The following is a 20,699-nucleotide window of genomic DNA, read 5'->3' as shown; positions in this document are numbered from 1 at the left end:
TGTACTTAGTTACTTAACACCACTGCCCTGGTGTTAATCTTCTCTCGGGTAATCTTTCCACTTTGATACCTGACTGTGTTGAACAGCTTTGCTTGTTTTAAAGTTGACCTGGTGCATTTTTTATTCATGTTTTACAACTCTGTAGAGACCATTTCCAGATGTTCTTTATTCTGTTCTTTTAGTTTTTTTTTGTTGTTGTGCAGATGTAAACCTGAGGATTGTGTTGGTGTAGTGGAAAATTTCGTTTTCGTGGATGTGCACATGCATGCGCATCCACGTGCGCACACAGTGGCACACACTATAAAATCAGGCAGACGATATGAAAACATTTTCTGTGGTTGTGTTACTATGTATCTAATAAATGCAATTAATGTTTGGAAAGTAGCAACTCTACTAACCAACGGTAAACTGCTGGAGAATGAATTACCGGTAATTGCTAAACAGGGTTTGACAAGGGCAAATATCATTTACTTACTCTAGGCTATGATGCTGACAAAATTGTCAGGTAGTCAAATGAGAGGATTCCTCTTACAACAGGGTTCCCCAATAGGCGGCCCGCGGGCCATTTGCGGCCTGCGGGGGGCTACTGTCTGGCCCACACCAACCCCAGTAATAATGGTGTTATAAGAGCAGCAACAACACTAGTATTATCGTCGTTGTCAGGTGAAAATCTCCAAATTTGTACGTTCTTTCGCAAATCATACAAGGCCGTCGCACAAAAGTAGTGAAAACAGCGAACTGTTTTGGACATACAAGATTTTCACCCGACAACGACAAAAACTGTCGCTGGAGTAGCGGGAACGCCACCGTCGCCCCCTGCAATGTTGTGGCCCTCGGCTTGGTACCCTAGACATAATTCGGCCCTTGGGGAAAACTAATTGGGGAACCCTGTCTTACAACTTGTTGTAGTTTGTAGTGCGCACAGTATAGAGGTAAACAGCCTGACTCAAGTTTTATAGCTAGATCCTATAACCCGAAGGGACAGTCAGCAGAGTGTTGTTGGTTGTCCGGGCGATATCACAGCCAAACGGTGGACGGGATCTGTCTGACCTCGTCCGCTGCAGGTTACAGTGACAGCTTTGTGTCAATGTAATATGAAAACAAACTAAATCAAATGACCAAAACCCAAATCCTAGTTTTAGAAGTGAAGGGATGCTGTTCCCCTGTGTTCCCCCTCCACTACTCCCCTGATAATATAGATAATCCCTTTTTTTAGGAATATTCTCATTTAAATGTCTAGATTGTAACTTTTCAAGCCTTGCTCACAGACACACCACTAGGACAATTGACGGACACACAACCTACTGTAACCTATTTATGCCAATTTATGAGACAGCCCCTAAGTACATGATCATTCTGCTGTCTGTGTGCCAATGTGGGGCTAATTCATGGTGTTATTGCTTCCAGAGCTAACCTCCCCTGTGCTCGCGGGTGGTGGGGGAACCCTATCTGTGGCCCGTGTAACTGTGATGTTTCCAAAGGCTTCTATCGGGATTGCAACAAAACCACGGGGGAGTGTCGTTGTAAGGTACAGTACTGTACAGTAGACTGTTAACTGACATCACATCATTTTCTGCACTAGTGGTGGATACGCATAATATTTGGAGTGGACAATACTTCTGTACATTATCACATGAACAACTTCTTTTTTTTTTTTTTACCCCCAAATGGACATGGCTCTGTCCCTCATTTGATACCATTCTTTTTTTTTTTTTTTATCTCTGGAACCCAATCTACATTGTCAAATTCCAGACCAGTGGTTCTCAAACAAGGACCCCAATCCTATAATATTTTGTGCCATGGATGTGTTGGTAGAAGAATTCTAAATTCCAAATTTCATTCCAAATTTAGAATAATTTAATAGATTTCTCAAAATGCTTTAAAAATAACATAGTATTCTAGAGTTGTTAAACGGTTCCTAATTTTTCTGTTCCACTTTGAGAACCACTGCAGTAGACAACTTCAACTTTATTAAATATGTACAGTATCTAACTTCTTTATACTTATCCTTATCAATTCGAAAATATTAGATCTACAAGCTTATAGATTGGCTATTTTTGGTGAAAAGATTTGATGTAGATGGGGAAAAAGGGAGGATAGAGAATAGGAAATGTTTATATACTGTTGCTTTCAGGATATTGCACCAACCTCACAGAGGCAAATTCCTTACCTGGCAATAAAATGATTCTGATTCTACTCTAATGTCTTACAGGGCCTCATTTTATCTGCCAATAAATTCCTGTGCTCTGTTTTGCAGGATAACTATTTTCGTCCTGAAGGGAGCGACACCTGCCACCCTTGTGAGTGTTTCCAACTGGGTGCTCTGTCTCGTACGTGTGACCCCCACACAGGTCAGTGCCAGTGTAGGACAGGGGTCATCGGGCGTCAGTGCAATCGGTGTGACAACCCTTATGCTGAGGTCACCTCCAATGGCTGCATTGGTAAGCTATATACCCTACTACAGAATAAAACAATCCGTCCTTTTTAGTCAATTCATTTTCTCGCCCACTTGCTCACTTACTGCACTCACTCAGAAAACGATGGTTTAGTGATGAAAAGTGATGGTTTAGTGATGAAAAGTTATGAGTCATCACTTTTCACAGTTTTCTGGGTGTTTTCTGGGGCCATTTATAGCCCAAGGAATGTTTTTTTGTGCAAAACAAATGCTTGCAATGGATTCAGCATCATGACAAACCCCTAGTTAGACCCCTCACATCCTACTTAAAGCAGATTGTTTTCTGGGTATTTTCCTCCTGTATAGAAAGTCGATGGGGGCCAAACTTGATTTGGCCGCTGTGGCGACCCCGAAGGTCGTCGGCTTGGGCACCCTAACTAAATCATTAGAGCAAGCTCTGGGCTACATCTGTGCAAAATCTGGCGCTTTTAGACAGATTTGCCCGAAATGAGCATTGTCTCCCCTTAAGGCCCCGCACTATGTCTCCTTCACAGATTCTTTCTATCCTTCCTCTCATTCGTGGATCCTTACTTTCCCTTCCTTTCCAACTTTGTTTGTTTGTTCGTTCCTTCCTTCCTCTACTTGCTCACTCACTTCTTCCTTCTCCACATCTTGTTAGCTCACAGAACTGTAAAATATTACGTTTGCTTTCTGTCCCTTCCAGTCGTGTACGAGGGCTGTCCTAAGGCTTTTGATGCAGGGATCTGGTGGCCAAGAACCCAGTTTGGCCAACCTGCAGCCATGAAGTGTCCCAAAAGGTCCACTGGTAAGTGAACACAAAGTAAAGTTATCACTAAACGTAGCATTACCTCACGTTTGCTTTTTTTTTGTCAATGTGAGAAGTGTCTCCTTTTATTTTTTACTAAATGGAATCATGAACACAACCTCCTAGCAGAGGAAGCAATAAACAGGAAATACTTTGCGTTGTGACCTCTGCATTCCAGAAACTTTAAACATGGGGAATTAAATGATTCTACAGTTTGCATTAATGAATCCCATACATGTCTTGGTATTGCAGAGTTCCTCCAGATTGTTTTCATTAAGTGAACTGTCGAACTGCACCTACAAATCACTGTCTACCCCTGTCCAGGAACTGCTATCCGCCACTGCAGTGACGAGCACAGCTGGTTGCCTCCTGACCTCTTCAACTGCACCTCTGAGACTTTCTCCCAGTTGAAAAATCAGGTGTGTGTGTGTGTGTGTGTGTGTGTGTGTGTGTGTGTGTGTGTGTGTGTGTGTGTGTGTGTGTGTGTGTGTGTGTGTGTGTGTGTGTGTGTGTGTGTGTCTTTGTCATATCATATTGAGTTGATTTACTGCTAATATAAGAACTGTTCTTATATACAGAATTGGAGAGAAACTTTATAGTCTCCAAACTTGGCATCTAATTTTACCTGCATACAGTTTAGATATGTGCCCAAGGTTGATATTAGTGTTTTGATCCTAGTTACTCACAAGTTACAGAAGGCAAACACATTTTCCATTTGTGAACTTGCTTGCAAACTTTGTAAGGCAGTCATATCCAATTGGAATGGAATCTGAAAAATCACACTGATACAGCTTGATCACATAACTCCAGAGATAATGTGTAACGACGTGTGTCCAAACGTGTTTAGCAAAAAGTGTGTTTTGAAGAAAACTATGGAGGAAAATCTAGTCTGTATCTATATGCATGATGATCCAAGGAGGATTGAAAAACCTGGAGCAAGCTCGTATAGCAATAGCGCCACCATCAGGTACATTAAAGACATCAATTGAGGTTCTTCCTTGGCCCCCTCCCACAAACTTTGAAAGACAATCAAAGCTAATCTGAAAAAGCTTGACAGTTACATCTTGATCATGTGACCACAGGCATAATGTATGGCCTGGCAGAGACAAAAATTGCTCCCTCATGTTCATAGCTCAATATTTTTCTTTTAAAAAGGGGAGTAGATTGTCTACTCCCTTTAAGACTTTTTCTGAAGAAAGTACAGTATGAAAACTGATAAAGAGATGCTGCAGGGGAGACAAAAGACAGTGTGTTGGCAGGATTTGAACAGGCCAGAGAGGCTGGCAAATCCTGAGAGTAAAATGTAACCTTGATTTTACAGTGTACAATAAATGCTTCTAAATGTGAACCACCATGCTATCTGTGAACACACACACCACAATATTTCTGATGATTAAACTGTCTAAAATGTGATTCTTTTACAAGGCCATGGTTGAAAGATAGATGAGGATCCTCCATAACATTCCTTAATAATGTTTACCAATATATTACTTTGAAATTCTTTCACTTTGGCAATTATTTGATTACTGCGTCTGTCGTTCATTTCCCCAAATATGTAATGTATGACGCTGTAAATGTGCGTAAATTCCCATGTGCATTGAACAGATGTCTGAGACAGGTCAGGACAGTTCAAGCAGTATTCAGTCTGTGGAATGTCTAATCGTCAGGGGTGAACTGAGTTCATCACTTTGTACCATACTGTTGGTCTGGCGTTCTCAACCTTTTTTTGAGCTCTGGTTCACAAGCATATTCCGAGCAATCCTCAAGGACCCCACCCCACAAAATACAGTATATTTAGTAGCCTTTACAAGAAGCTATTTTCGTATTGCAACTGCACTGTCTGCACTGATATTCCAGTTCCCTCTCTCATCTTGGACCCTGTGTCTCATCTCTGCCTCCCCCTAGGACGAGGAGCTGCATTGCAATGGGTCGCGGATAGACGGCGAGAGGTCGAGGCGTGTGGCAAGCATGCTGCGGACCGCCACCAATCGGACGGTGGCTCTTCATGGCAACGACGTAAAGACGGCATACAGCCTGTTGACCAACCTGCTGCAGTTCGAAAGCCAGCAGCAAGGCTTTAATATGTCTGCGATGAGGGATGTTCAGTTCCATGAGGTACAATTCACTGACTTTTTTAAAAGTTTTGTTTCAATGAGTTCAAAAGACATGTAATACACACACATGCACACACGCACGCACGCACGCACGCACGCACGCACGCACGCACGCACGCACGCACGCACGCACGCACGCACACACACACACACACACACACACACACACACACACACACACACAACCAATCATCTACTGTCATCATAAATAAGAAAATGGTGTTATGGTCGTGAGGACTGAGGTCTAATCTCTCATGCTTTGCACGTCTACCATCTCTCTCGGTTTCCTGTCCCAACTCTCCAGTCTAAAATGAAGCATAACATGCCTAATATAAGACTAATATAAAACAACAATAACCTCTTGTCCTTTTTAAGTTAAAATGTAATTGCTGGGATTTCATTTGATAAGGACACTGTGACAAGACAACTGATTGTGAGCTTTTGCTGTTGCCTGAGGTCTCCCACTCAGCTTTAAGGCATTAAGTTAGAAAAAAAATTACCTCATTGTTTGACTAAAGTGCTTAAGAGCCCTGCAAGTTCTTAAGTTGCTAAGTTGCCAAATCCCCCTTAAAAGCTGGTACAGGTTTGCTAAGAGCCTGTTTTCCCCATCGGGTATTTATTCTCCTCCTTTTGGGAAGGTGATATTCTCTATGCTGTTGCTGAGATGGAGTTGAGCTGGGCAGGGGATTAAGTGTAATGAATACAGTGAAGCGATTAGCAAGCACTCTATGACTTTCATTAAGGTCGTGACCAAAACACAAAGCTGGTGGCTAGGCTAACAGCTAACTGTATACCCCTGGCATTGGCTCAGCTCACTGGTGTATTGTTTATGACGGAAAGCGCAGCTGGAAAGTGTATCAGGTCAAGGACCTATGGAGACAGGTTTTTTCTTTTTGTCTGGTCGAGCCAATGGGAAGCACTGGTAGGAGTGTTGCTGGGCCCTGGGCCAAAGCACACAGGTGTTAGTTTGGGATTAAATACACAAAGTAATCCCTCACCCATTCTTTACTGGCTCAGCTTTCTTTTCTTTCTTTCTGTGTGTAAGGTGTAACTACTCACCGGAAAAGTATTAAGAAATTGCTATAATTTATAGTTTGCGGTAACACAATATGCCAGATACTTGAAATCATCAGAGAAAAGTATTTAAATGTCGGATAAAAAAATACGGTCAGAACTATCAGTACTTTGTGCAAGTTAACACAAAAATATATACTGTCAATACTACATGACCCTGTTGTGTCGTCTGTTGTTTTGATTGACCACTTAACTGTCCCTATATTCTGGCCATAATAGGTGAATTTTCAGCTAAAACTGGGGTGAACAGCTGTCTGTGAAAATAGGCAGACATTTGCAACAGCAGATCTACAAGCTTGTAGATCTGCTGTTTTCACTATTTGATTGTCAACATTGAATATACTGTAGTGTAGGTTTTGCATTTTTAAAGTTACACTATAATATCCCATTAAAACCATTTCAGGCTTTAGCGCTGAATATTCAAAAATAGCAGATATACGATCACAGCACGTTGCTTCGTAGTACAGGTACATCTGCTATTTTTTAAGTCTTGAATGTGTGAGAACCACTGATTTAGAAGGCGTTTGTAGAAGCGGCCTCTGATCTTAATGGATTAAGCTTGATTTTTTACACATACTGCATTATATGAAAAATGCACACCATTATGGAGTTGTATTAATATAATATGGCCTATATCAATGTTGTAGAATATTGTCCGGGCAGGCAGTGCCATCTTGGATCCAGCCAACGCCATGCACTGGGATCTGATCCAACGTTCAGAGAGCGGGACCACCCTTCTTCTGCAGAGTTTTGAGGCGTACGCCCAGAACATGGCCCAGAACATGAGGAAAACCTACCTGAAGCCCTTCACCATCATCACAGACAACATGAGTGAGCATTTTCTTCTCTTTCAAGTCAAGCTGCAACTATTGGCCATCTTCTTAGCTATCGATTTCGTTTTCGATTAATCGAATAATGGAGAAACGCGCTGAATAGAGAAGAGCGTCGAATCAACGCAATTTTCTTTTTTTGTAAACAAAAACATCTATTAAACCACTACTTTGCCTTTGTTTATGGCACTATGGAAGCAGACTAAAACATTTTTTGAATCAATGTTTCATGTCAAATAAGTAGTAGCCATGTAATAAGCGAGATAATATACAGTGAGGCTGTCATTATTGGAAAAGACATGGGGTAAAGGACAGACACAAATATGTACATACTATCCCCGACATTTAATCTTTATTTATACATGTTTCATAAGTGTGAAAAAAAGAACACTGAGCACTTTGTTTCACTGTTTACCATCCATTACTCGCACTTGGTAACTTCAAACGTATTGTAATGCATAAAATATTTTTTTTTCACTACTTTAACTGAAACAACCCTGTTTCACTGTACACAGTTTTCTCTGTGGATTACCTGGACCCTGCCAATTCCCAAAGGAAGATGCCTCATTTTGATGAAATCCAGCCTGTCCTCCCTAATGACCTCCAGTCCTATGTGCGCTTTCCAGAGTTCTCCTCACAAACAGAGAACATCAAAAGTATAGCAGGTAAAGTATTAAGTGCCAGCGCAGAACACTAAAAGAGAGCAGCCTTTACTCTTACAGTATATCAACAATGTGCTTCTGATTGGATGTAATGGTCCTAGAATCATGACACTTTACAGTACTTAAGACCTAATCCTAAAGGGTCTTGTACACCTTCTTTTCAAGTCAAAACACGAACATCATGAACCATAATCCAAGGAATGTTTAGTATAGAGTAACAAAGTCATGACGTCACTCGCTCATCCCCCGGTTCGCGGAAGTAATTTCTCTACAGGAGAATAACATTGAGTCATCTTAAAATGCTGTCATATAAGCATTGTGGTCCAAAAATAAACAAACGGTCTCCTCAATATTGTCGGGGAGGTGGCTCTGTATGCTTTATGATAGTCAGTCACTAATATTTGATACAGTCTGTTTCTGGTGAAAATTTAACTTCTGTAATTCGGTGACAGTAACATCTCAGCGTTTTCTCACCATCAGTTGTTTCTTCATATCCATGAGTCAAACCGCTGAGATCATTTGTTTATGTTTGAAACACAGTTCTTATATGACACAATATGAAAAAAAGTATATGGGAATTCATAGAATTGGGGGGAAAAAACAGGAACCAGGTAGGATGTGTAAATGACGTCAAACTTCGTTACTCTATAGTAATACTTGAAACCCTTTGTATTGTCAGTTTCCACGGAGGCGGCTACTGACACCCCCACTGCACACACGCCCGTCTCCACCATTGGTCCTGCTGAGTCAACTTCCGCGGCGTCTCCCACGATATCTGTTAAGAAAAAACGTCATGTAGAGATCGCTGGCCCTCTCCCAGTTGCTGTTGTGATCATCTATAGAACTCTGGGAGATTTTCTGCCTGAGAATTATGACCATGATCGGAGAAGTCTGAGGTAGGTGCACTTTTATCCGTCATTTACTGTCTGGTAATTAAAATTTGCATGTTTTTTTTTTTCTTCTTTTTTTTTGTAAATTAAAGCCTTGTCTTATCATATAGGTTAAGACTGTTTCACAAAACTAGTGAAAATAGCAGATCTACAAGCACACAACGCCTCGCACTGTGAGGCGTTGTGTGCTTTCTAGATCAGCTATTTTCACTATTTAAAATGTTTTGACTATTTAAAATGGTTTTGGACATACAAGGTTTCCACCCGACAACGGCGAAATAATAAAAATAGAGGGAAGCTGTGTGCTTTTGCATTGTTTGTTTGTGTTTGTAACTATACAGTAGAAATGTGTCAGTGTTTATGATGTGAAATGAATATGGTTGTGTTTTATTAACTCATACTACACAGTCTACTGACTTCATTATTTGTGTGTGGCTGTGCTAAGGCTACCCAACCGGCCCATTATAAACACCCCCATTGTGAGTACGGTGTTGTACAATGAGGGCGCTCCCATCAACGGCCCTCTGGAACAGCCTATCACTCTAGAATACAGACTGCTGGAAACTCAGGAAAGAACCAAACCAGTGTGCGTCTTCTGGAATCACTCACTTGCGTAAGACCGCTCTTCTGTGTTATGCATACATTTGTCTTTGTACAAAATGGGGCAGCATGTAATCACTGCTGTATCTTAAAGGGGAATACCACTCATTTTCAACTTTGAACAACTTCTTTGAACTATGTCATTAAAACTTGGGGTGCCATTATTTTGGTAATGTTTTGGCTATAGAGTGCCGCTATTCACTTGCGCTTTATTTTGAAGAGCCCCGGAAGCCATGATCGTGTCCATGTTGTGGGCACACAGAAGGGGGGGGGGGGGGGGGGGGACTTTTTTCTTATTTCCACACAACAACTCTAAGGTATTAATGACATAGTTCAATGTTGAAAATGAGTGGTATTCCCCTTTAAGTCAATAAAGTGAAAAGTACTAAAAGTAAAGTAAAGTAAATCTTTGAAGTGTTAAAATATTTTATTTCAGATAATTGACACCAATTGTTCTCTTGGTCCAGGGTTAAGGGAGAAGGGGGTTGGTCTGCCAAGGGGTGTGAGCTGGTGGCCAGAAACTACACCCACATCAGCTGTCAGTGTACACACGCCTCCAGCACCGCTGTGCTGATGGACATCTCCAAAAGAGAGGTTTGATGATTTAACGGTTGTATTTCCACAAACACTTACTGGTTCGTTGTCCTTCTTAATCCCATGAACCCTAGTGTCCCTATTCTGGGCATGTTGTAAAAGGTGACAGTTATATTTTCCATTGTTCCCTGACTATTGCTCAGAATGTGTTTTTGTGTTTCTCCAGCATGGCGAGGTCCTCCCTCTGAAGATCATTACCTATACAACAGTTTCTGCCTCGCTGGTGGCCCTCCTCATCACCTTCCTCCTACTGGCCATCCTCCGTAAACTGCGCTCCAACCTCCACAACATCCACAGGAACCTGGTGGCGGCCATCTTCCTCTCCGAGCTTGTCTTCCTCTTTGGAATCAACCAGACGGAGAATGCGGTAAGGCGAGAAAGTGCATCCCTGTTATGTTCTCCAACATAGGACCCGTACAGTAAATTAAATGTCATTTTAAAATGAAAGAGCAGTGAACAACTTTCTGCTTGCTATTTGCTTTCTTTATTGATTGTGTTGGACTGCTGAAGAGGACAAAGCACAGTGCAGCAACAGTTTGAGTTAATAGATATAAAAAATACATATAAACATGTTTAACACCAGTAAGACTCCCTAATCGGGAGATAAGCGACCGTCATGTCGCATACACAAAGTTTAGAAGGCAATGGTAGCCAATCAGTAGGGAATATGGGAAATGGGACAGATCCATGTTGATGACATGACTTTAGAGATACTGTGTACTGCTTTGCGTGATTTTAGGCCATAATCTGTAGGAGCAGTGTCCAAAAATGTGTTTTGCTAAAATCGGCCTGATGGTGGCGCTAGAAGAGGGCCATGTGGGAAATCAGTGGCGGAGGTTGTGATTTGCACGGTGGCAAAGATAAGAAGAGTAGGGGCAAAAGTGTGACGTGACGTGATGTGACATGATGTGATGGACAGACGGTTAGCTGGTGGAGGTTTTCATAGTAACTTGTGACCTGACGATTGCAATAAAGTGCATGACAAGCTAACAAAATTAGATAATTGTATTTGGAAGCAATGAGTGTATTCCCTGCCGCTTTGTTATTTGTTTCTTTATTATGGATTTTCCCGCAGGGTAGGTGTATTTGTGGAAAAGTAACTTATATACTGGGCCTGTCTTTGCTCTGAGACAATCTGTTAACAGTCTAATTTAGAGATTAGCAAACTATGGGGAAGAGCTTCTGAGCTGCCTCCGGGGGTTTGTCTTCTGCTTCTTGTGCAGAGCATGACAGTCTTTCATTAAACACAGTGCTGTCTCTGGGTTTCATCCAATGAATAACAATTGCATTATCAAACATACCCTATTATTACACTCATAGCCCAGGCGTATTTTATGTTTTTAAAGAAGAATACAGGTCATACAAGGATTTTACTGGTGTAGAACGTGAGGGGATGTTTTGGCTATGACAGAGACAGCGTAACATTATTTTCCTCTTGAGTGCCACAAGCATACTGTACCTTAAACTAAAGCTGTGATTTAGGTTTCATCCAAACCATTGGACTGCATTTAGGATGGAGTTTCACCAATCTCATTGGGTTTCATTTCAATGGAAAGATTGCTGCCTAATTATCCTGGTGTGGAGTGGAGCACAGATAGAAAGCTTATCCAAACAATAATATAACAGACATTGCTCTTGGTAATGATCACCCTGTATTGAAAGGCCCAATATGTAATCCATACCTAAATAAATAAGTAGGCATATCCACCACAGAATGCCAGAACATGAGAAAGGTTACTTTACCCCCCTTTCATTTAGAATAACAACAACAACAACAACCTTATTAATGTAGCATTTTTCTTAACAACATTACACTGTTTTTAGAGACAATGGCAAACGATTAATACACTTCAATATTACAATAGTATGACACTAGTATTAAAGTGAACGACAGAGCTAAACTAAACTAAAGATTCCTCAGCATATTTTTAAGATTTGGATCTTTGTATACAAAGTGAAGAATCAAGATTGTTAGGTACAATTTGAGAGTTGCGATAAGCTCATTTGGTACATATTGTAACTGTGTTAAATATAGCACTACTTACTCTATCATATCTCTGTGTTAGTTCACACAGATTCTGTTTTTCAAATTTAAACACTTACCCCATATTATCTCATTTATCTCCTGTCCTGTTCCACGAAAAGGTACTGTACACTGTATGTCTATTTCATGCTGGGACTTGATTCCCACTGGGCAAGATAAAGAAGAGAGGATGGTAGCGTCCAGTGTGGACACTACCATCCACTTCAATTGAGAAAGATATTTTTTGTCTTTATCTATCTACTGTACGTCTCTCTCTCTCTCTCTCTCTCTCTCTCTCTCTCTGTTAGTTCATATGTACTGTGGTGGCTATCCTGCTACACTACTCCTACATGTGCACCTTTGCCTGGATGTTTGTTGAGGGGCTCCACATTTACCGTATGCTGACAGAGGTCCGCAATATCAACCACGGCCATATGAGGTTCTACTACGCCATTGGCTGGGGCATTCCTGCCATTATCACTGGTGAGACCTACAGTACTCTCTCTCGCACAATGCACGTGTAAAAACAACAAACGTTTACAAAGCACCCGAGCAGGCACGCACACACGCACATAGGAATTGTACTGTAAATGCAAAAGAAAAGCCTTTACGTGTGTGTGTGTGTGTGTGTGTGTGTGTGTGTGTGTGTGTGTGTGTGTGTGTGTGTGTGTGTGTGTGTGTGTGTGTGTGTGTGTGTGAGAAATACTAATGAAATGAAAATAGTGTTCGATGGGGTACAGCAAAAAAAAAAACACATTTATGTGGCACGGTTATTGTAAAAATATAAAAATAAAACCTGCCGCAAATATTGTGAGTTATTTCAAAGAATCAATGTTGTTTCTCTCTCTCCCTCCCTCTCCAGGTCTCGCAGTGGGCTTGGACCCTCAGGGTTATGGGAACCCAGATTTCTGCTGGCTTTCTGTCCATGATACACTCATCTGGAGTATTGCAGGGCCCATAGTCATAGTGGTGATGGTATGTATGGGTGTGTGTGCACGTGCTTGTGCATGTATGTCATTATTTAGTTGTAAAGGAAGGTGATTTCTACAGCAGTAGATTCACCACACTCTTCTTCCCTTGTCGTTTCAGGTCAACATTGCCATATTCGTCCTGGCAGCAAAGGCCTCCTGCAGACAAAGGCACTGGACATTTGAAAAGACAGGAGCTGTGTGAGTTGCTCGAGAAATTACTTGCTCCTACATAATAGCAGCTTATTAATTATTACTTTCATTTAATTTAAACTTTGTCCCAATCGGTGAAAAGTTTCATATCGTCACTGTCGGGCTGAAACCTTGTATCTCCAAGTTTCAAATGCGTATGTTTTTTCGTAAAGTAAAAAGCCCTGCTTCATCATACAAGACTGTCGCACAAAACTAGTAAAAACAGCAGATCTACAAGCACACAACGCCTCGCGATGCGAGGCGTTGTGTGCTTGTAGATCGGCTATTTTGACTATTTTAAATCATTTTTTAAATAATAACAAAAAAGGAAGGTTTTGGACATACAAGGTTTCCACCCGACAGCGACGATATGTTGGTCTGTTTGGACAACGGTGAGTCATAGATGATAACTTGAAGCTCTGTTCCATCTTCTCTTTCTTAAATTTTTTATCATCTCTACACCCGTCTGCTCTTCTCCTCTTGTCTCCTCTCCTTATTTCATTCATGGTTCCCCCGTGACCCTGGTCTCTCCTCTCGTCTCCTCCTTCAGCTCGGCTCTGCGATTGGCCTTCTTGCTCCTGCTGCTCCTTAGCGCCACCTGGCTGCTGGGGATCATGGCGGTCAACAGCGACGTCATCTCCTTCCACTACCTCTTTGCCATCTTCAGCTGCCTACAGGTGCTCAATAAACCGGAAAACTCCGAGAGCTTTTTAGACGTTTTCTTCGCAGTAACGTCTTATTATTATAATTAATTTTATAATTACTTTTTCTTTGACACATATACAATATAAATCAGGGGTCTTCAACTTTTTCAGGCCACGGACCCCTTAGTTGAGAGAGAGATGAAGCAGGGACCCCCACAACCTGTTAATTGATTCCATGTAGTTTCATCGTTTGACAGCACAATCATCAGTGTATTTTGGATTCATGTCAATTTGTGTTTTCACATATTTAAGCACTTAAGCCGTCATTACCTAATAAACTAAAAATTTCAGCTGTTTTATATTTGAGCAGTGTTGACAGCTGTCTTCATTTAGAATTACAATAGAATTAGACATAAACATTCCTGACGTCCTAATATTAACAGGCACAACCTTACCATCTCTTTCCTTACCTCCAGGGTGTTTGCATTTTCCTCTTCCACTGTATTTTCAATACAGAGGTAAGGACCAACCTGAAGGACGTATTCACAGGGAAGAAAACCATAGCAGAAGAATCCACCACCACCCGTGCTACTTTGTTAACTGTGAGTTGGAGAGATGATGAGGACCACTGTAATGCAAACGTAATCTTATTGGACAATGTTTCACACTCATTGACACTCATTGTCATGACTCCTGAGATCATGTGTACCGTAATTGCCGGACTATAAGCCGTGGCTTTTTTCCCATGTTTTGAACCCTGCGGTTTATACAACGGTGCGGCTTATATGAAGATTTTCACAGCTAACGGCCTGTTAGTTTGTTTGACAATGGTCTTTAACAAGGATTTATATATAGATTTATACAGCTAACGGCCACCAGGGGCGCTCTAGCGGGAAGCAGGAGGGACACCTGCGGCTTATAGTCAGGTGCGGCTTATATATGTAAACATTTGTTTTCCTAAATTTAGCTCGTTCAAATTGACATTTGTCGCATTTGTGTGACAAATGTCTAAGTGACAAGTGGCTGCGGCATTGCGTTTTTTTCCAGATCGAACCCAGTTTGATTTGTGCGTAAAAACTAATGACTCCTTTTATGACTCCTTTTCGGATACACAGTGAGGATTCCGCACTACATTGCACACCAAATCCAATGCATTTTAACCATGCAGCAAACGGAAAAAATGTACAGACCTGTGTGCAAAGCCCTTAAGTGAAGTCATTTTTGTCTTTGCATTGTGGAGATGCCCCTCAATACGTGATTTAAATGTGGATGTTGACCATATGGGAGTGTGTGTGCAAAGTCCAATCGGTCCAATGGTGCCATGCAGGTATTAGCTGTTCACAGACACACGGACGGATCTGTACTTTTTTATTTGTATTTTTAACCTAAACGTTTTTCTGAAAGCTGCTGTATATGGATAAATGTGCTCTTCCTTTTCTCCCCAGCGTTCATTGAATGGCAAGCACTCATTCACTGAAGATGACGGTCTGTATCGCACTACCATAGGAGAGTCGACAGCCTCACTAGACACCACTACAAGATCAGGCAGGAGCAGTAGCCAAGCACGGTAATGTTAACGCCAATTGGAATTTGTACTTAATTTTGATACATTTCTTGTGTCATTAGTATTTACCCAAGAACGTTGACTATTACATGCTGATGAACAGCGACCGTCTAGGGCAGTGGTTCCCAAAATGGGGGCGGGAAATGTGAAAATAGCCGATCTACAAGCTCACAACGCCTCACAGTCGAGGCGTTGTAGTTCGGCTATTTTAATTGTTTTAATCTGTGGAACCAAGTCAAACTAAATGTAATGCCTACAATTCCAAGTAAACACAAAGTAAATAAGGGCAGAAACAAGCCCCTACCTACTACATTCTGTCAAAGTGTTTGATCTGTAATTCCACAGTATTCAGTTATATTAAAGTCATGCTGTGTTGCTTAGGTTACCCTTGTTTGAGTCAAAAATACACAGGCCCTTAACAAATAAAACAACACATGGTATCCTTGTGAGGCACTGAATCATTTACCGTATTCCATTAAGATTCACCTTTTCTTCTGTAGGAAAGCGATGATGCCTGGATAAATTCTGTGTGACTTAAATATGTTTTCACAAAATAACAACAGCAGCAACAACAACAACAATAATAATAACCTGTAAGACGCCCTAAGGGCGAGAAGCGACATTGTGCACATGGGTTCATGCACATGGGCGCGTGCACATGGCTGCTTTGGCATGTACAGTATACCCTTCTGCTGAGCTCGTCGAGTTATCACTGTGATGTCAGAACAGGTCAGCTATATCCATATATGGAGTCTGTGAGGTCAGATGTAAAGGTATTGACCAGCTCCATAAATGGAGATATTGGTGATGATCCAGTCGTTTCTATGTATGGATATCCAGGGTTTGATGAGGTCAGTGTTGTGATCTTCATATATGGAGATCCAGGTGATGATAGTCAGCAGTCTTGATTTGCAAATGAATTCTGTCTTGGCCATATGGAGCGTCCATATATGGGCATTGCCAAATATGGGCTTAATATTTTGCTCCTATTTCACTCTACACAAATAGATTTGCCAAAAATAGAAGATCTACAAGCTCATCAACGTGTTGCTATGCATTGTGAGCTTGTAGATCGGCTATTTTTGGCAAACATTCCCTCCAGAATAGGGATGCTGGGGGTTCAAAAAGTGCCATTTTAAGTTTTAAGCATATTTTGATTATGGCGATAATATCGTTAATCACTATTAATTTTGCCACAATAATCATAACATGTAATTTTCCTCCCTACTACCCACTGAGTATTCCTGACCAGAACATGCAGTGCTGTAACCTGTGACTTATCCTGTTCAAAGTGAGGACTCTGGACAGAAGCGCACCACCTCCTCTGGCTCGCTGAAAAAGAGTTACCATGGAGAAGGCCATTCTTCCTTTATGCGCAAGCGTTCCAAGCGAGAAGGTGAGGAAAGATATGCAAATTGTCATTTGTGATCAACCCTAACCCTAACCCTAACCGTAATTGTAATTGTACAACATACTGTTTTAAGAGTTATTGCGAGTCGCAGTTACTATCAAAACCTCCTCCGGCTGTCAGTCACACGTCACACTTTTGCCCTTCTCATATCTCATATCTCTAGCCACCTTTGCCCCGATCCATGCCAAAATTTGCACACACACTCCTTGGCTGCCAATCCACTACCTCCACCCCCCATTCCTCACATGGCCCTCTTGTAGCGCCACCATATGGCCGATTGTTGCAAAACACATTTTTGGACACTGCTCCTACAAATCTTGCCCTAAAATCACGCAAATCGGTACACAGTATGTCTAGACTCATGTCATCAACATGCATCTGTCCCATCTAGCGCCCTCATCAGGCCGATTTTTGCAAAACACATTTTTGGACCCTGCTTCTACAGATTTTGCTCTAAAATCACGCAAAGCGATACAAAGTATCTCTAAAGTCATGTCATTAACATGGATCTGTCCCTGATTGGCTACCATTGCCTTCTAAACCTGACGGTCGCTTAACTCCCGATTTAGGGAGTCTTACTGGTTGGTCAAAACGTGTAAAGCAGCCTGGTGTAGCGCCTGGTATGAGCAATTTAGGGTGGAGTGTTTACCTTAGCCTACTGACAGTGTTAATGACACATTTGGCACTGGCACACGCGCGCGCGCGCGCGCGCGCACGCACGCACGCACGCACGCACGCACGCACGCACGCACGCACGCACGCACGCACGCACGCACGCACGCACGCACGCACGCACGCACGCACGCACGCACGCACGCACGCACGCACACACACACACACACACACACACACACACACACACACACACACACACACACACACACACACACACACACACACACACACACACAGTAACTACACTGTCCTGTAAGGGCATCATTGCAACAGCATCATTGCTGAATTCTCAGAGAAATAGACAGCACAACAGTGACACCTAGTGGCCAATTCAGGCTACTTTAAATTAACAACCACCAAAAAACATTATCTATACTATAATTTTGCGAATGTCTGAGTGAGTGTCTGTCTGAAACAGCGTTTATCCTCAGTGGCTGGAGCAATTGATCTGAAATTGCATCACCATTAGCCATTAAACGAAACGGGTATTTCTTACATTGATGCTCCTACATATTATCATGCAAGCACCAGTTAAAGTTACTTTCCATCCCTCATATACTGTATGCACAGTGCACATCCCATAACCCACACACTGCACATCATTTTGGAGCTCATATCTTTGAACGGGTAAGGGCTAGTATTCCTTAATTTTACAAGTGGGCGCTGTGGGCTTTATTCTTTATTCTTTATTCTTTATTAGGATCCCCATTAGCTTCCACAAGTGGTCGCTAGTCTTCCTGGGGTCCACACAATAATTCATACAGTAAAAACAGACAATAGTAAAAATGTTGCTATCTAAAATAGACACAAATCGAGTTAATAGCAAAAACAGTGACATCTCTCTGCATAAAAAACAGAGAACAATAACCAATAATCACAAATACAGTGTTTACACGAAATACATAAATAAAAATAAGGTACAAAAGTAGAGAACACAAACATCTATGAAGGACTCGTCAATTTATGTTTGAGTAACCTTTTAAAAGAAAATCTGCTTCTGGTATGTCTTAAATCTATAGGGAGCATATTCCAAGCTGAAAAAGCTCTGTGAAGAACAGTTCTCAGCATACTATTCTGGTTGTGACTTGGCACAACCAGATGACCTGAGCTCACTTGACGGGTATAATGTTCATGACAGAAACCTGAAAATAATATCTGTTCATGAAAGAAGTGTGGTGTGTTGTTCCACATAGCATTATGCATGAACATCAAAAGGCTATATTTTAATTTCACCTCTACGGTTAACCATGATAATTGCTTATGCATCTCACATACATTGGTACGGAAAGAACAATTTAGAACCAATCGAGCTGCTCTATTCTGAGCGATTTGAAGTTTCTTCATGTGTTTCTCAGCAGCATTAGACCAAATAACAGGGCAATAGTCCAGGTGTGATAAAACAAGTGACCGAACAACTTCACTCATGACAGAAGATGGAACATAAGCTGAGCATTTTCTAGAAACTGCAATGCCCCTACCCATCTTTGCAACAATATGATCAATCTGATCAGACCAAGATAATAAATCATCTAATTTCACACCCAGTAATTTGACCCGAGTTACTGATAGGGCTGGTTTTGGAGAGCGTACATATTGTACGCTTCGGAGGCCAACACGGTGCTGAGAGATGCTTGAATAAGAACAACTGGGTCTGGTTTCTGGTGTAATTTATTGATCACGAACACAGTCAAATAGATACTCTGTCTCATTGACCAAGTCAATGAGAGAAAGCATATGTGTCCGGGCTCACTGTCTGCCAACAGTCCATGACTGTTAGCAGAGGATAAGGCCCCGCATGTCAGTTAACACATCGTATATATTGCATGCATAGGTGAGCTCCTCCCTCCAGGAGGACAGATAGTGGGAGGGAACATACAGACAGGTTTGGCATACATTAGTTGGCAATTGTCAGACAGTATATACATACAGTATATTGATTCCTTGTCAATCATCATATAGAAACAATACATTACAGAATGGTATATGATGGAACTCATAATAAGGCATAGAGTATATTCCTTACATAGATATAGATACAGTTTGGAGAGAGACAGAGGGAGAGAGAGAAGAGAGATGGGGGGGAGAATGGGGGGTAGGGAGGAGGTGGTGTGTGTGTGTGTGTGTGTGTGTGTGTGTGTGTGTGTGTGTGTGTGTGTGTGTGTGTGTGTGTGTGTGTGTGTGTGTGTGTGTGTGTGTGTGTGTCAGAGAGGGGGGATGAGGGGGAGAGGGAGGGGGAGAGGTAACCTCAAAGGGCACTGGAGATCAAAGGTTATATCATAATACACAAAGTCATGGCCTAATCAGATAGCAGGGCAACTGAAAGACAGTTTCACAGCAGGTAGGGTCAGGGTGTTTGTGTGTGTGTGTGCCTAAGGTCAACAGAAGTTGCGGGAACGTTTACACTATGTAAGTCTCCCTAACAAAGGAAATTATAATTATATTTATTGCCACATCATAATCCTTCCTTTTGTTAATTAAAACAATTAAAATTGCTTAATTAAAACAATCACGACAATAAATGTAATTCTAGCTTATAATGTATATACCATAATAATTTCTTAAAGTTGTACTATGTAACTTTTTTTATAAAACAAATCTTAAAATTCTCCTAACTATTAAATCACAAAAGTTTTAGAAGATCCGCGCCGTGAATTTCAGCCTGTAAAGCCTTCTCTATATGTAAACTGAGATCCTTGCCGTGGACCGGATCTCGCGCCAAAATTGCGTCATCACACTACCGGCCAATCACAGCGAGGGTTATACAACTGCCGGCCAATCACAGCGCATCTTGAAGTGGGGTCGCTATGGCAGCCATATTTGTTGTCGCCCGTTTGTACCATCCCTTCTCTAGGTAATTTCGCCTACCAGGCAGGGTGAAGGAGTCCGTATCTCTGGAATTACTGAACGCACAGGAACAAGGGACCCCTTAAAAGATAGATCTCAGCGAGGTGGAGGCAGACGCGGGGGTCTGAAGGTACGAAAAACGGACGAAAGACGCGGACGCGACCGCGGTTTGCTATAGGGCTAATGACCACTAGTTGGGCAACTTACACAGTATGGCTTTAAATTCCACACAAAACATAGCATCATCATACTTTGATTCACTTCAGTGAATGATTGCTTTGTGCATTAGTTTACACTACAGTATGTGTTTTTAGAGAGGGCCCTTAATCTAAAAGTTAGTACTGCAAGGGTGGGGGCCTTAATATTAAGTGAGTTCAGCCTCTAATTATGTGT

General features: G+C 41.7%; 1 protein-coding gene across 1 annotated transcript in view; it reads left to right on the top strand.

Moving 5' to 3' along the window:
- LOC308294427 (cadherin EGF LAG seven-pass G-type receptor 1-like) overlaps positions 1 to 20,699 on the top strand; it is a gene marked incomplete at both ends in the record, with an annotated part of 76,989 nt that overhangs the window by 42,932 nt on the left and 13,358 nt on the right. The window contains 18 exons of the mRNA XM_080737160.1: positions 1,408 to 1,528; positions 2,258 to 2,441; positions 3,120 to 3,221; positions 3,546 to 3,640; positions 5,127 to 5,336; positions 7,057 to 7,240; positions 7,755 to 7,904; positions 8,581 to 8,797; positions 9,237 to 9,404; positions 9,859 to 9,985; positions 10,152 to 10,352; positions 12,317 to 12,491; positions 12,871 to 12,983; positions 13,098 to 13,177; positions 13,719 to 13,845; positions 14,289 to 14,414; positions 15,258 to 15,379; positions 16,669 to 16,772. Of these exons, the coding sequence (XP_080593286.1) occupies positions 1,408 to 1,528; positions 2,258 to 2,441; positions 3,120 to 3,221; positions 3,546 to 3,640; positions 5,127 to 5,336; positions 7,057 to 7,240; positions 7,755 to 7,904; positions 8,581 to 8,797; positions 9,237 to 9,404; positions 9,859 to 9,985; positions 10,152 to 10,352; positions 12,317 to 12,491; positions 12,871 to 12,983; positions 13,098 to 13,177; positions 13,719 to 13,845; positions 14,289 to 14,414; positions 15,258 to 15,379; positions 16,669 to 16,772 (2,606 nt within the window). The remainder of the gene's footprint in view (positions 1 to 1,407; positions 1,529 to 2,257; positions 2,442 to 3,119; positions 3,222 to 3,545; positions 3,641 to 5,126; positions 5,337 to 7,056; positions 7,241 to 7,754; positions 7,905 to 8,580; positions 8,798 to 9,236; positions 9,405 to 9,858; positions 9,986 to 10,151; positions 10,353 to 12,316; positions 12,492 to 12,870; positions 12,984 to 13,097; positions 13,178 to 13,718; positions 13,846 to 14,288; positions 14,415 to 15,257; positions 15,380 to 16,668; positions 16,773 to 20,699) is intronic.

This window comes from Nannobrachium achirus (assembly GCF_963921795.1).
Source record: "Nannobrachium achirus genome assembly, chromosome: 11".
NCBI classification, from domain to species: Eukaryota; Metazoa; Chordata; class Actinopteri; order Myctophiformes; family Myctophidae; genus Nannobrachium; species Nannobrachium achirus.
This window is presented reverse-complemented; position numbering and strand designations above follow the sequence as displayed.